At 42.1% G+C, this 15789-nt stretch overlaps 2 protein-coding genes across 16 annotated transcripts in view; one reads left to right on the forward strand and one right to left on the reverse strand.

Annotated features, from left to right (window-relative positions):
• Positions 1-15789, forward strand: part of LOC1268733 (flotillin-2) — a 161293-nt gene that overhangs the window by 105285 nt on the left and 40219 nt on the right. The window lies entirely within an intron of this gene.
• LOC3290902 (glucose dehydrogenase [FAD, quinone]) lies at positions 1455-15496 on the reverse strand. Its single transcript, XM_310333.8, has 3 exons — positions 13119-15496; positions 3270-3520; positions 1455-3196 (listed from the first exon to the last, which is right to left on the reverse strand). The coding sequence occupies exons 1-3, from the start codon at positions 13529-13531 to the stop codon at positions 1794-1796; spliced, it is 2067 nt and encodes a 688-aa protein (XP_310333.7). The 5' UTR covers positions 13532-15496; the 3' UTR covers positions 1455-1793.

The following is a 15789-nucleotide window of genomic DNA, read 5'->3' on the forward strand; positions in this document are numbered from 1 at the left end:
ATATTAGTCATCATTCTTGAGATAACGCTTTGTATATTTTATACTGTCATTAAAATGGCAATATCTGCCAAAGGTGGGCGAAGTAGCGGCTAATTTATTTACAGATATTTTGTTTAGATGTAAAGCTTTGATTAGGTAGGTATACGTGATTCCACGGTGTTTTACGGTGTTCAAATTTGGCATGTTATCAAACATACATGATTGATACAATTTAGAGGAAGTAATGCACACTATACACTGTAACTTTTTATTTAATTGACATATTTTCATAAACTAACTATTTTTGTTTAGACTAGATTAAAACCTTTCCAAAACATATTCATTGTTGATTTTTGTGAAAGTTACAATAGTTTAAAGAAAGTAAAAAATTATACTGGTTATGAGTTTTTTGAAGACCTAAGACTTTAGAAGTCTCCATCGTAATAACTAATACGAATAATACGAGTTTTTTTCCAAGTTTGATATGCTGTAGATTACAATGCTTTTCTCGGATTTTAGAAAAATAATAGTTAAATTTTGAGCTTTCAGCCCGGTAGCTGCCCACTGTCAAATGGTTGGAAATTAATTGTATTTGATGCGATTTAAATTGATCCATGTCAAGCAAATGTTGATGGTGTGTAGAAGATGAGATAGGTCTTGACTAAAGTTGTACTTGGTTGTTTCATCGTATGCAAACATAAGTCATATTAGTCGCAGTTGCTACGGGATTATATGCTCAATTATATCAATGCTGTGAGGTTGGGTGCATCACTTGCTCAAGCAGTGCATCAATGTACATGCTGAATAAAAAACTCTCAACTGTTGCTGAATAATTATTAATCTGCATATTTGTTAATTTTATGCTTTTTTCCAATTACTCAATATTTATGAAATAATAAAAAAAATATATTTCTAAAAATAATGAATCACCCAGTATATTTTGAATATTTATGGCATCACCTTTTTAGAGCTTATGTTAAAAGTCGTCTTTCAGGCGTATATAACCACGGCCGATTTTAGATTAGAGCAGATTGCTCCTAAATGTAGGCTATGTTCAATATTAAGTTTGAAAGCACGGACGAACGTTGCAAGCGTTCAATATTCGTAATATTACCGATGTTTTTTCTTTCTTTTTATGTGTACTCCCTTTGTTTTTAAAACTTATTGATGGGCTATCTCAGAACGGATTGGGCCGGTCTGGTGGTACAGTCGTCAACTTGAACGACTTAACAACATGCCCGTCATGGGTTCAAGCCCCGAATAGACCGTGCCCCCATACGTAGGACTAACAAAAAAGTCACTGAAAGCCAAGCTCACTTCACTAGTGGGTACAGGCAGGCCTTGACCGAGAGCGGTTAGACAAAAGAAGATCTTAGACAAAATAATTGAAAAACAAAAATGATAAATATAACATTTTCAAATGTTATTTTTCATCTTTATTTCTTTCATATACCCCAGTAGCGATTTGACGTGTGTAAAATCATAAACAGACTAAAATTTGTTTCAAATTTATATTCCTACTTACATACATTCAGTCAGTCAGTTTTTAATTGGTGTGTTATTTGCACAGCTTTTGCTGATCCGAACTGTGCGACTTAGTATATCATCAAACTGCCTTGCCTAACTACAATCACCTCGCTTAGCATAATCTTACGGTAACAGGAAGCAATGGTATGTACAGCGTATAGTAGCGCCATCGTTCGTCCTAGTCTTTGCATCCTCAAGACGTGTTCGCACTTTTGATTGAGTGTAAAATTTGGCATTGGAATACAGGCCTATCGCCCAGATGCGGTGGTAGCGCAACCGTCCCTAACTTAGCTAACAAAGGTTTCGTTTGCACAAGGTGCCGCACTACTATCGCCCACCGCTTCTATTGCTTCCGTTTGGTTGGCGGCACTAAGCGTTTCGTTCGCAAACTGTTGACGCTTCCCTCGCCGTGAGTGACCCTTCTTTAACCACAGCTCTTTGATCATATCGGCACCCTTCTCTCCAATCATGATGACCGGTGCGTTGATGTTACCGCTTGTGATGCGCGGCATTATGCTAGCATCTATAACTCGCAGCCCCTTAATACCGTAGACGCGTAGCTTCGGATCGACAACTGCCCAAGGATCATCTGGGGGACCCATCTTTGCCGTGCCGGACATGTGATATATAGTCATCGTGTACTGTCGAATGGCGCAGTCCCAATACTCATCGGTAAACTCCGGTAGGTGGCGACAGTTCGGCACCTGTTTACTGTGGAAGCGAGCGCCAAACCGTTTCATGGCCTGTGTTTCGCCGAATGCTATCGCAGCCTTTACGCCCTCGCGCAACACGCCCACATCATCCGGATGGGTGAGATAGTTGTGGTAAAGCAAAGGATAACGCAACGGATTGCGAGACTGCAACCGAATGAAGCCCCGGCTTTTGGGACGCAACATCATCGGAAACACGCCAAATACATCCTGATTGTTGATCGAGCTGAACATATCCTCGTAAAATTCATCCTTCAATCCGTGCGCTTTTTTCACCTGATCGCCTCCGTCCGAAGGTGTCGATGCACTCGTCAACATAAACTCTATATCCGGCCAGTCGTCCGTCTGGTTCGCATACTTAGTACTGATAAAACCGACTGCCTCAAGCCCGATACTGCTGGTCAGTGGCCCATCTTCGGTGACAGCGTAGCGAAGTGCCGAATTGAGATTCACCAAACGGTTCATAATTACCGAAATCGGTTGATCGATACGGAATACCAAACCACCAACAGCGATATGATCCTGCAGATTCTGTCCCACACCAGGTAGATCGTGAAAGACAGGGATACCTACGCGCTCTAGGTTCTCCCTCGGCCCAATTCCCGACAACATCATCAGATGGGGTGTACCGATCGCTCCTGCCGAAAGAATCACCTCACGTGTGGCAAACACCTTGTGCGTTTTTCCGTTTCGAATAAATTCTACGCCTAGTGCGCGTCGTGTTTCCGGATCTAGTATAACGCGCGTGACGTGGGCAAACAGGGCGACGTGTAGATTTTTACGGTTGCGTACCGGGCGCAAGAAAGCCTTGGAAGTGCTGCAACGCGTACCACGGCGCATTGTGAACTGGAAAAACGCGAAACCAGTCTGCTGTTCACCATTTACATCCACTATGTCGTAGCCCATCTCCTCGCCAGCTTGCAGGAAGGATACACCGAGTGGAGTCAAATATGGAGCATCTTGTACTTGCAACAGCCCACCTAAAATGCAAGAAGTAAAGAGGTATTACAGACGACCGGAAATGAAAGCAGTGGAAGGCTCCTTCGTACGTACCAGTACCATGCTGTCGTTTGTTGCGTGCCAGGTAGGGATTCCGTTGGTCTTCCGACTTGCGGAAGTACGGCAGGACGTCCTCGTAGCCCCAACCGGGATTTCCTAGCGCCTGCCACAGGTCGAAATCACGCTTGTTACCGCGTATGTACAGCATCGTGTTAAGCACCGAAGAGCCCCCGAGGACCTTGCCTCGTGTCCAGCAGCATCGGTTATCCTTCATCGCTTGACATGCCGTCTTCTGTGGCTGGGTTCTGTGGAAAGCAAATTGGAATGAAATTAAAATCTTCCTTTTATGGGAAATGGAAATCTAGTTCATGGGATATTGTGTGCGAATAAAGATTTAAAGCTTCGAACATCGAGAGTGATTGATTGGACTACCTAACTGGTGATTTAATTTACAGTTGAGACATCAGCACCTCTACGACCTAGTTCGATAGGTTGTGGGAATGGGGATAGGAAATGGTCTGACCTTTCATTTAGCCGTCAGCATAAAAAAAATCTTCTACAGTGATGTTATGCTACAGCAGCATTATAAAATATGTTATCAGTTTATTTGTTGACTCACTCCTACGTTAATATTTTAGCTATATAGTTGGTGAAGATATTCGATTATATTATGGTTTTAAAAATATTTTACATAAAGGTATCGAATTTCCAAAGGCCAACCGCTACATGATGTATCCTCATGTAGCACTGTCAAACTTGCTTAACTCTTTTCGAAAGAATTCATCATCGAACACCGTCTTCCTTTTATTGAAAACATGTCATAAATTCATAGGTATTAAGGGTGTCTGTTTCTATCGTAGTTTTTAAGTTCAAGGGTATGATTAAAATCAAGCAATGTCTTATCCCCATTATGTTAATTTAATCAATATGAAATAGGAAATTTGATAGAGGGTTCGTAGCAGATCCACCCCTTTTTAGTGGCAAAACAAAATAAAATTGATTGATTGATTCTAGAATTATAAAAAAGCAATTTGACATTTTACAACGTCTACGTCCACTGGAATCTGAACAGAAGTGCTATATCTTTCTAAAGCTTCTCCACCATCAGACCACGAGCTGATCAGCTCATCACGAAAGCCGGTCTTTTGAGGTAAGTAGATCCATGTGCAACGGTCGTCATATGCAATGACTGGCACAAATGGACAACGTGGTGAAGAAATTCGTCTCTTGGCGGGTCTATTTGTCATATTAACGCTTTCGGGTGGAGGTGGCTTGTGCGAGTAAACAAATCAGCACCGGGGCCAGTCAAGTCCGGTGGTAGCTGCATCATCTTTTCACCTGCGTGCGACTTGTTGTGGAGGAGGGACGTTCGCTCTTCGAAACACACTCAAGGTCGTTCAGGCGCGGCATACGTAATACCCTGCACGAATGCGGGCCGGTCGATAGTTGACCAGCATCTGGTTGGCTTTGTGATGCCGTGTATTGCCAAAAAGTTGCTCAAATCTACGCAAGCAGGGTAGGAGTGCTTCCGATAAGACTAATTTTGTCAATCGTGAGTTGCGCCATGAGCCGACAAGCTGGGGCGGACCCGTATGATCTGAGAAGTATTTGTTTGATCTGCAGTGTTTGCAGTGCAGCCTTCGTTCCGGAGTTTGAAGAGTCCGGATTTGTTATGAAATATAACATGCGTAATCTAGGTCAAGTTAACATATCGATGAATCAAATGCATGGTAGATTGTTTACAGCTATAATATACGTTATTATAATCTGTTTATAATATTGTTATGATACCTGATGTTGAAGGTAACGGCGTATACCCTTCGGGAGTAGAAATACAGAAAATATAAATAGTTCTACGTCTGTTTGAAGGATTCACAACAAAATAATTACCCAACGAAACTATAATGTCAAACCTATACTAATGTTCGGTTTGCTTTTTGTATCTGCCTATGGCGGTAATTCAAAGAATTATCCATTAGTAACATATACAAGCGATTAAACGAACTGAAATAGACGAGGTCCTTGCGGTGATCCATCGCTACCGGTAACTACCGGCTTCGTTACGCTGTACAAGTACCGTCAGTAAGTGGACTCGACCCCAGACAGGCTTAGCATCAACCGGCGGTGGATCAACCGTCACGTACGCACACTTTTTCAACCTTGAAGAAGCCCAAGCATTTTTGCTCTTGCGGTCATTCAACAGACGAACATGAGAATAAGATGGAAAGCCCGATGCACCCACCACACGGGGTGTGCTCGTAGCACAGTTGCATAACGTAAAATTGTAGCAATTTGTAGCGGACGATTAGTCGCACAAAAAGTAGCGTTCAAACATTATTTTATGCTGGAGAGGATGACGTCGAGGCCAACTCATGAGGTGTCTCATGATCATGCCCTCATTTCACACCAATCGTAACAAAAGCCTTGTCAGCTCGCGGGATAGCGATGCACTTGATTGTTTCTTCAGCATTGGCCACTTCAATTTTAAAAAGCATTCCTTGAAAACTGTGAACATACCACAAGCACTATTTACGCACCAGAGCTACCTCATCCTCTCAAAAGGCGCTCTGCCAATTGAATCATATCGAATAAACCGTATGAGATCGGCTTCGTGCTGACATATCCGCCCTTTGTATTGTGCCGTCCTACGATTTCTATCATCTTGACGTGTCAAACCGAAAATTAAGAATATCGTTTCCAAACTTTCAATCATTGCTCACCCCAACTGTCATATACGATGACTTTTCTTTTCGGTTTGGGTAGCCTTGTTCTCCATTACTTATACCTTTTCTTTCGTCGCTGCCTGTCAAGTTCAAACCCTCGGTTTTTAGTCGTTGGATACCAGCCTAGTCACCGCGTCGGATTGGAGGCTGAGCAGAAATGAAGTAGGAACCAATTCATTACACGCTCGATCAGAGCGTCGATGGGGCAGGTTGCGAAAAAGCTACGTTGATCCCACGACCAACTCTCCTGAGGTCGTCACCACGGATTCGACTTCTTATACTTTCAACGGCTAACGCTTTGTTTACTTTTACGATTTGTTTTTCAAACGCTTCAGTTTTGTGAGGGGAAGTCGTTTTGTATGTTTTTTTTTTAATTTGTTGCTTAATAGAATGCTACAATGTCTTACTTTTGAGACTAATTTAATTGGTGCCAAATGTATAATAATAACGCACTAATTATAGTTTCTTGCTATCGGCTGCTAATTAACGCTTGGAGCTGTGAAATGAACAGACATTTTACATCCCATATTTGACAATCCCAGGCACAGCTTTTCATGCTGCTCCCGATAAGCGGAGGGAGAAACCAATTGTGTTCCGGGACTGGGTCGGTTACAAGTGGGAACACCCGATCCACCAGACTATTATGCGCTGCTAGCGTTGTTTGCGTGTGCTTTCCGGGTGCTGCAGCAGACATAACCAGTGCGCTTCGATTTCACGCTGCCGCATATTCAGTATTCTACAAGCGCATCGCACACAGAGCCCTTATGCAACTGGCAGCAAGCACGTCCTGATCCACCAGTCAAAAGGGAAAGTGATCGGCAGTATCGCCGACGGCATTACAGAAACAAAAAGAAGCACAAGCTGCTTGTGAGGTAAGCGCAAACCACATCGTTAATTGTACAAACCTTGATGCAAATCAGTTCTGGCATTGTTAGCTTCACAGTTGAACCTGCTGTATCTTTTTGAACCGAACTTTAATGGCTTTTGTTGGGTACGATTCCAGATTCTGACGTACCAATTAATGATGGAATAACGAAGCCGAACCAACGGAACCAAAAACTGAATATCGAGCCTTTAAGCATTTGAGTGTTTCATAATTGGGTCTTATTGATGAATAAGAATCGTAAAGTCAGGCACACACTTTGGTGGTTGGTATTAAAACTCAAACAACCATGAAACCGGTTTCGTCGGTTCAGAATTGTGTTGTATTGGGGTAGGTCTCGTGTACGAGCAAAAGAAAACATTTAAGGGAAGCGTTTTTCTTTTCTTTTCCTTCCACCAGTTTCCTCGATATGATCACGAACCTTGGTTTTATGAGCCACCTCCCAATAAAATACCCAACGGTTGTAAACGGATGCGAGTAATTTTATCGTAAAATAATATTGCTTATTGCAATATGCATCGGGTATTGAGACGTTTTTGATGATTGTCATTTTAGCGTTTAAAAGTATATTTAAAAATATTCGACATTTTTTTTTTGCAATTGTTTCAAACAAAGCTGTGTTAAAAGAAAAGTATAAAACGCAACATGCAATATACATTGAAAAATGCCTAATGGTACTATTGCCTGACATGCTGAACTAAAGCTAGAAAAGATAATTAATGATATGATCACCTTGAACATCATTAGTCAGTTGTGATCTTTAAGATATAGCGTTGTCAACAAAAACACGAGTGAGTGCAGTTTTATTCTAACAAAATTGTTCAAAATTCATATTTTTGTGGCAATCTTCAATGTGTGGCATTGACTTTTCGACCCCGTTGAAATGAATATAAGAAAAAATTTGCACCACAACACCGAAACGAAAAAGATATAGTAATTCTTTTTTATCGTCAATAAGCGAATAGAGAGATGATGCAAGTGCAGTAAATCAGCAATACGCTTCCTACATAGAGATGTGCCGAAATTGAGCTTGGTGCTCTTGGGCATTTTTTAGCCCACCTCAAACATTGGTGAATAGTTCAAGTTCAACATCAAGCACACTGCGTCGTGACCAATTGTGGACTGTAAATGGTACCGCCTGAGGTCATAAACGGTCCCCAGTTGACCTCACTTAGATTGTCCAGGTGTAATGCTTGGTTTTTGGTTGTGAACGAACACTAAACTTTATGTGCCAATTTCGTTCATGAACTTGACATTGATCGTAGCGTGAGCATTTTGGAACCTTTTGCGTAATTAGCCCCTGCAGCGTATGTTGGTACTAAACATTTCCCTGAAGCTGCAACAAGGAAGACATAAAATTCACTTCCACTTCAGTGTTGGTTGTACTGATCTGTTGTCCCGTGACTTACCATCTAACTTTCAACCACGTCCAAAATCATTTTAACGCCTTGCCGGCATTTATACATCACGCGGAAGGCGAGGTCACTTCGTTCACCTCAACCTGCGATCATGAAAGCGTTTTTTTAGAAGGTTGTAAAGCTTTACTGTGGATCCATTAATCGTGGAATCGTTCAGCTTCCTCTCGCTTAGTTCAGTGTTGTTTGTTAGTATGGTTTGTGGTGTCGATCGAGATAATTATCTCAATTTTGTAATTATTTTAAAGTAAACTTATTAGCTACTGCTTGCCTAAGATTGCCACTCAGATGTAGATAAAGCGCGCCAGCTTTGCTGAGTAATGATTTTCTAGCATGAAATGTTGTAGGCGAACGCGTTGAGTAAGTGTTAAAACTTAATGCTACCAGACAAGCAGACAATCCAATATTGAATATTGCATGTAGTGCATGTTTCGTTTTAAGTTCACCTTCAGATCCAAAGCGGGAAGGTTTACACAGATCATTAAAAATGAGTTAGATATTATTTACGCCTGATCGTACGGTGGGCTCGCTCGCACAACAAAACGGTATGTGGTAACAAGTGGAGACCCAATCAACGCCAGCTGCTATCTACCCATAACCTTTCACATCCACTGGTTTTTGTATGATTTGGATCGCGCAGTAAACATTAACGATCAAGTAATAAATATGTGTGTACACTTATGTAACCGTATTTATCGCATAAGTCGAGGCTCGCTGAAGCCGTCTGTAGCATCTGTCCGTTGAATTCTTCCTCAATGCTTAATGCATCGTGTACGGGTGGCTCAACGGGCGCCGATACTAGTGACTCATCGACCATCAGCGCCAGTCTATCAGTGTTGGTCTCCTCCCAGTGATAGTTATCATAGGCACTCGGTCGTGCACACCGACACATAAATGAATCCCTCTCTACGAACGGAGTGAAATAACGGAATCGAACATTTTCGGGTACCTCACACTGTCCTGCCCCCACGGAAAAGCGACATAAATTGGTTCCGCTAGTGGATTTTCTTTTAACATCACGCGAGATGGTTTCCCCATAAACAAGCTCCAGTAGAGCGCAAGTATGCTGTCAAGACTAGCGGGAAAACACTGCCAACATCAACAGACGCTTACCATTTGGTTTGGTTCCGGGTGTGTTTGGAACTACACTACGTTGCTTCTGGCAGACAGCTGAGTGTAGTTTTTCTACTCCAACATTGGAATTGATTGTAACCTACTTTAGAGTTAGTAGCAAAATCAGTTTCATCACCGAACGCTCATTGAGAGATTTTTCGTGGTGGCACGCGAACCGAAGGTTCTTTGTGGTGGCTTTTGTCGATGCGAGATCCAAACCAGACACGATAAAATGGTCAGCAAATGTGAATGTGAAGGTAACATGCGTTGGTAAACGGAAATAGTAGTGCATGTTTGTATGCACAGTTTGTATCGAAACGAGCACTTTCACTCCTAATCACTTTTTGATGAAACATAATATCCGTTACTGGATTACGTTCCGCTAGACTGTCGGCACTGTACCTGAGAATATCAGAAGTTTCAGTGTATGCTTAACATCTTTATATGATTTGATTTACTATACCATGTAACAGATATTTATGTATATCAGAAGAAATTATTACACTTTCTCAATTATTTGCAATGTAATTTCGGTAACTGTATGCCTTGTTTTGTTCTGTAAATTTGTTATTTTTATCATGTGTCTAACGATGACATAACCGGTTTTAGCGCTAATATCATCTAGACGTAAACTAATTTTGAGCGCAACGCTTTGTTCACTAATCGTCAATTATATCATGTCATTTCATCGACTCCATTTCCTGATTCGGCTCAAACCTGTCTGTTCGCTTGATGATCTATGTAGATAATTGAGAAGATCCGAAGGGTTGAACTTGATATTCGGACAAGGTGGGCGACAAACTGCCTGAGGTATCACATATGTCTGGAGGCAACTTTCTGGTCGTGCTGCTCTGCTGTGATCTTCAAAATGTTACCTTCAGTCCAAGTTCAATGTATAGCTTCCAAGTGTCTGTGTCCCTTCGTTAGCCGGCAGTAAACGAGAGAGGATTAGATTAGACGTAACTCAGGAAAGGGACCCGAAATAACCAACAAAAAAACCCTGATCATCTGTCTGCAAGCGGCCTTTAGGGTGGTGAATGGCTTGTGATGATCTTGTCTCGCAGGGGTAGTGTCGGAAATGTTTTGATCCGAAGGCTCTCAACTTTTTTCTATTAAGTTCACAAGGTTTGGGCTCACGCACTACTCTGTTTTGCATCGTACCTAGATGTTGGCAAGCGAATGCTTTTAAAACTAAATCTGTTACATTGTTTTTGTAGTATGACGAATTAGGCAGTACTTAATATCCGACAGCAGATAGTTGTTAAACGGCCAATCATGTTTCATAGAACTGATGAATTTAACAGCGCAATATAATATTTTTAGGATGATTCGTTTATTGTGTATAGCTCGCAAGTCAATTGCAATCAATCCATCATGTACCGTTCCGGTAGCACTCGCTATGATAATTATGCACAGCTTTGTACAAATTAAGACATATATCTTGAACATTAATAGCTTTAAAAGGTACATAAACACTATTCCACTTCGGAAACAACGTGAACGTTTTGCTGTGCAACCGGTTCAAACCTCCTCAACATCCTTCTCGGTTGGGGGCCAACAGAAAGAGCAGATGTTACGATGAATCAATACATGATGCAGCATTAAAGATGAGCGGCTTTGCTCCACACCTCTTTTGTCTGCAAAACATCGGCGATTTGACCTATAAACCGGTTGATGCAGATCGTTTAGGCCACGTGCTCCAGCTATTGAGGTTTATGATAAACGCTTACCCTGAACGTGCGATCTGATCGTGAAGCTCTCCAATATAAATCGAACCTTGTTTTCGGCTATGTATTCCGTTCATTGTATATGCATCATTTTATTTTCTTGCCAACGGTATCGACCTGACTGGAGGTAAGACGGCGATGGGCAGGCAACTGCGAATTGGGCGTAAGGTCGTCTAACAGGTTTTTTCAGAGTGCAAAAAATATTTTGATAAAATAATCTTCCTTATGCGAAGTTTGAATCGAAATGTTAAACTGAAATCGATAACAAAATTTGCATTACAGTAGCCTTCTTTTGTATAGATACTATAATGTATTACAATATGATACTCATAGTTTATTCCTATACTGAGCTCAATAAAGAATAAGCATTAAATGTATATTTGTTGTTACAAACGCTATGATTAAGGTGATTTGGTTGTAGGATTAGTAAACACAATTAAAACCATCTAATCTCTTTTTGAACAGGACACCAAAATGAGTCGAATGCCCTTCCGAAAAATATGTTAACATATCGTGAAGCTGCATGCCCTGCAGGGAATTTGGTCGGCCGATGATTAATTATTTGTATACCACCACGGGTTGTGTGTCGTAGTTTTATGACACCAACGTTCAGCTCGCCCACAGTCCTGGTTGCCAATCACTTTCGACACTAGGGTACAAGCTGTGGCGTAAATTAATTCCACTTTCAACTCCAATACGGGGAGCTTCTGATCCTCCATGGTGTGTGGCTTTGGGCGGCATGTCTAATTTTAGCAAATTAATATGGAATCAACTGAAAGCACAAGGAAAAGCGATACCGAGAGAACGAGTACGAATGGTGCCGCTGACTATTATCACACACTGCAAGTGAAACTACATCTCAACAAACGGAAGCATGGTTTGGAAACCATTCCGAAAGTGTATCATTTATTCAACATCGATTAAAAAGTAGGTTCCGTTGATTATCAAGTAGGGTTTATTTGTGTGTCAAAACATTAAATTACAGCTGATCGTGATAATGGAGCGCATTTAAAATTACGATCGCACTGAAATCGTGACAGGGTTAAGATTAATAAGGCAAAAATGGTTTGAAAGGTGCGACACACACGGATTGCATCATGATCGTTTCATTGTTCGATGCCAATATCGGTGCCACGATTAGTTTGGGCGATCATTTCGGGTCTCTTTTGGAGTTTCGAGTGTAGGCGATAATTACAATGGATATACGATGCATATGAAATGCGTTTATACTAACCAGTTTCCCAACAGTGGGTGTGGTTCTTTCATAAAATATCTATCTTTACATTTCACGAATTTGGCAATGAAGAGCCATAGATTATCACGACGCAAATCAATCATAGCTTGATATCCCGGTTGTGCCTTTTCTACATACTTTTAGATTCATCTACTGAAAGTGTGAGTGTTTCTTTTCTATCGACAGCTAAAGGTCGCGCAGCTCCTAAGTGATTTCGCTTGAAGCGATCGAAAATAACCACTTAACACTTTCCAGAGTGAAGAAAAAACAGAACCCTCACCATCGATACCCTTAAGCGAGACGCTTTTGTGTGCCGCCCGTAGTATGCAAGCGTGATTTACGCAATTGCACTTGGTTTGTTAAGCCTACTCCTCCAATCCATCCGCCACAGACAGACTACGGTTTCGTCGTTCGTGGCTCGCTCAAATCAGGGTCAGTTCTGGTGCGCGAAACAGCTGTCGCCGGCCCGTGTACCGTGCATGTGCAACCGAACCAAACACATCATAAGGCGGCGAGGGCAGCATATTTGGCAGTGCAACTGCCTAACCCGTAAGTGCATTCGAAATAGTAAAAAAGTGCATCGCCTTCAAAGTCATCACGCTTGGCTTGGTTCGCCTCCGAGAGGCAGTCCAAACGACTTTCTGAAATAGCAGAACTTGCAGAACGCGCACCATAGCTACATCGTCCCACCTGGGGTCCGTTTCTTTTTTTTTTTCATGTTGCATGCCACCTGCATCGGCTGCAGAGCGAATTGCAACTATTTGTGCAATAGTGTAACTCCCTTGCCCCACGCCAAACATTAACCTACCTGTACTTCCAATCCAGCTTGCTTTTGTGCAGATAAAGTGACAGGATGGGAACGTCCGAGATCTCGGTCTCGTGGCCACCCGCCTCAAGCAGCAGCACCTTCCAGCCGCCTATCTCCGAAAGGCGCGAGGCAACAACAGCACCAGCCGAACCCGCGCCCACCACAATGAAGTCGTACTCACGGTCCACCTCCGGCACATTGAACGGGCGATTCTCCGGATCAAACAGATCGTAGTTGTAATAGGCGAGCGAAGCGATCAGGATCGGCACAATCGCCAGCTTGCCGACGCCGATAACGGCAGTCGCGGCACTAATGGCCGCCCCAACGGCAGTTGTTAGCCCAGCCGCGGCAGGTGTGGCTTTCAGTGCCGCTCCTGCCAACAGCGGAATGAGTGTTCCAAAGGAGACCACCATCGTGTCTCACGCGTAGAAGTCCGGTCTGTCCGGACTCTCTTGCAAGCAATTCGTCTGTTCTTGCAACTCGCAGTTCTACTCGATTATTGAGTTGTTTATTTTATTTCAAAACTGAACCTGTAAATAATCGTCCGCGTCATCCATCACCAGAGCTCTTGCGTGAGATATTAACTTTCTGCGGAAGCGCCGCGTTATTTGTGCCGCACCACCATCAGCATTAATCACAACACTTCACACTGACAGCCCTCCGATCGCTCGAAATACGAAACACACACACCACACACTGCGCCGACACTTTCACCAATTTTTCATTCGCATTTCGCTAACGATAGAAATGGGGCTCCTTATTTTTGCGACTTATGCTACTGATGGCTTCGTTTCTGTGACTTCCAAATTTTCGCCGGCACTCTCTCCGACACACTGCCACACGGGAGCGCACAGAGTAATTATTGACCGATCCGAGGTGATCTACTGGCACAAACAGGGGTGCACATCGAGCACCAATTCCGAAATTAAATTCCCAACAGTCACGTACGTGCGCCAAGGTACGTAAATTGAACCAACTTGGTGAAACAAAAATACGCGCGCACAACCTCCAGAAGAAGCGAACCGATCGCGTCGATCGACGAACGTGTACTGATCGAGTCTGCACGAGCCAACACGTGGATTATGCAATTTGGAGTGGTACTGTGGTTTGAGGCTGCTCCAGCTGTTGCAAACGATAAACGCGCCTTCCCCGTACGCTGGTGGTGGTGGTAAGGGTGTATGGTTGTATGCGTGCGCAAAATTCCACACCAAATCCGTAGCATCTAACCGGTCCTCTGCACCGTCATGTGGTTGCTGATGGTTTTTGTCGTGTCACGCACGAAGAATATGCTCTCAGCTTTTCCGCTACCATGTATGTGTGAGGGTTACAGAGAAGCGCGAAAAATTGTATATAAAGTATCATCACGGGTGTTGGATGGAAAATTTACCTCTCACTCTGTGGCTTTCGTTATCGTTGAAACAAAAAAGAAGAAAAAGGAAAATGCGTCTGGTCAGTGTGAGTTTTAGGTTTTGAAACGCACCGGCTACTTTTCGTTTACAAATACACTCTCAAAGATGCAACGGACCATGAGTAAAGATATGTTATAACAGTAGCCGACAGAGCATATCTCTATCCAGAACAGTGGACAACTAAACCATTCTTCAAGAAGAAAAATGACGCTGAATATTAACATGATCATAAATGTTAGTTGCATTTGTATGTCTACATAAGACATTCTCATCATAGTTGTTCAAACAAGATAAGAATTTAAATATTTCAAAGTTTTACATCAAACTTTTCTTTGTGTTATATCATTCTTAAAAATGTGTTTGTTTGTCATATCATGTTGAATACCTATTTTACATTACATAAATAATTTACTAGTGTATAGTAAACTGACCAATTTTAAACTAAGCAATGTTAGCTGTTGTCAGCTGCATATTTTTTTCATGTTCATTTAAGACACATATTTTCAGCGATTAGAAATGCATGATAAACAAATTTCTAGTAGAATGCAAAATACTGCACTCGAACAAAACCTTTTTATATATGCTTTGGTTTTATTCCTCTATGTTTTAATCGAGCTTGTCTTTGGAGATATTAGGTGTAAACTTATTCTAAAACTGGTTGCATAAATGCACAATTTAACATAGCCACCGTGCGGTACAAAACATATACACCATTTATGTTTACGATGCACCTGCATTTGATTTCCGTGAGCTATTTCTTCCTTAATTTTTGTTGGGTTGTTTGTTCCGGTATTCAAACATTGTGTATCATATTTTCGTTTTACATTGCGTTGTAGGGTAGTATTTGCTATACACCTCAACGTAAGTGTAATGAAACAAACGAAGCTTTACCTGTATACCAGTTGTCGGTTGAGCTGTAGCAATATCTTCCGGTAAACTGGATTCGATTGATTTATCGCCACATAATCAACATGTTCCGCCATGTCGCACGGCAGTTCAGTTCCTTTAATGCGTGCAACACATCAACCAGCGCCCCGGTATGGGAAAGAAAACAAAGCTTGAAGGAACTACCCTGACGGAGACTGCTTTGCATTGCAAAAAAGCAAACATTTGCCAAGCGCACTGATAGAAGAAAAAGGTTTCACCGCATGCCCAATAGCGCTTGGAACATATGATAGCCACTAAAAGGCAATCTGCGGCGCAAGATATAACCAGGATGGCCTTTAGCGTTGTTTGTCTCCAGATTATAGGCAAATAGCGCT

This window comes from Anopheles gambiae, chromosome 2 (assembly GCF_943734735.2).
Source record: "Anopheles gambiae chromosome 2, idAnoGambNW_F1_1, whole genome shotgun sequence".
NCBI lineage: Eukaryota > Metazoa > Arthropoda > Insecta > Diptera > Culicidae > Anopheles > Anopheles gambiae.

What these genes read in the sequence shown, in the direction of transcription:
- LOC3290902 (XM_310333.8), bottom strand. Translation starts at nt 13,531, where the DNA reads ATGGTGGTCTCCTTTGGAACACTCATTCCGCTGTTGGCAGGAGCGGCA. An exon ending in AAGCTGGATTGGAAGTACAG is followed by an intron (nt 3,521 to 13,118) that starts GTAGGTTAATGT and finishes TGCTTTCCACAG; the next exon opens with AACCCAGCCACAGAAGACGG. An exon ending in CAAACGACAGCATGGTACTG is followed by an intron (nt 3,197 to 3,269) that starts GTACGTACGAAG and finishes CTTGCATTTTAG; the next exon opens with GTGGGCTGTTGCAAGTACAA.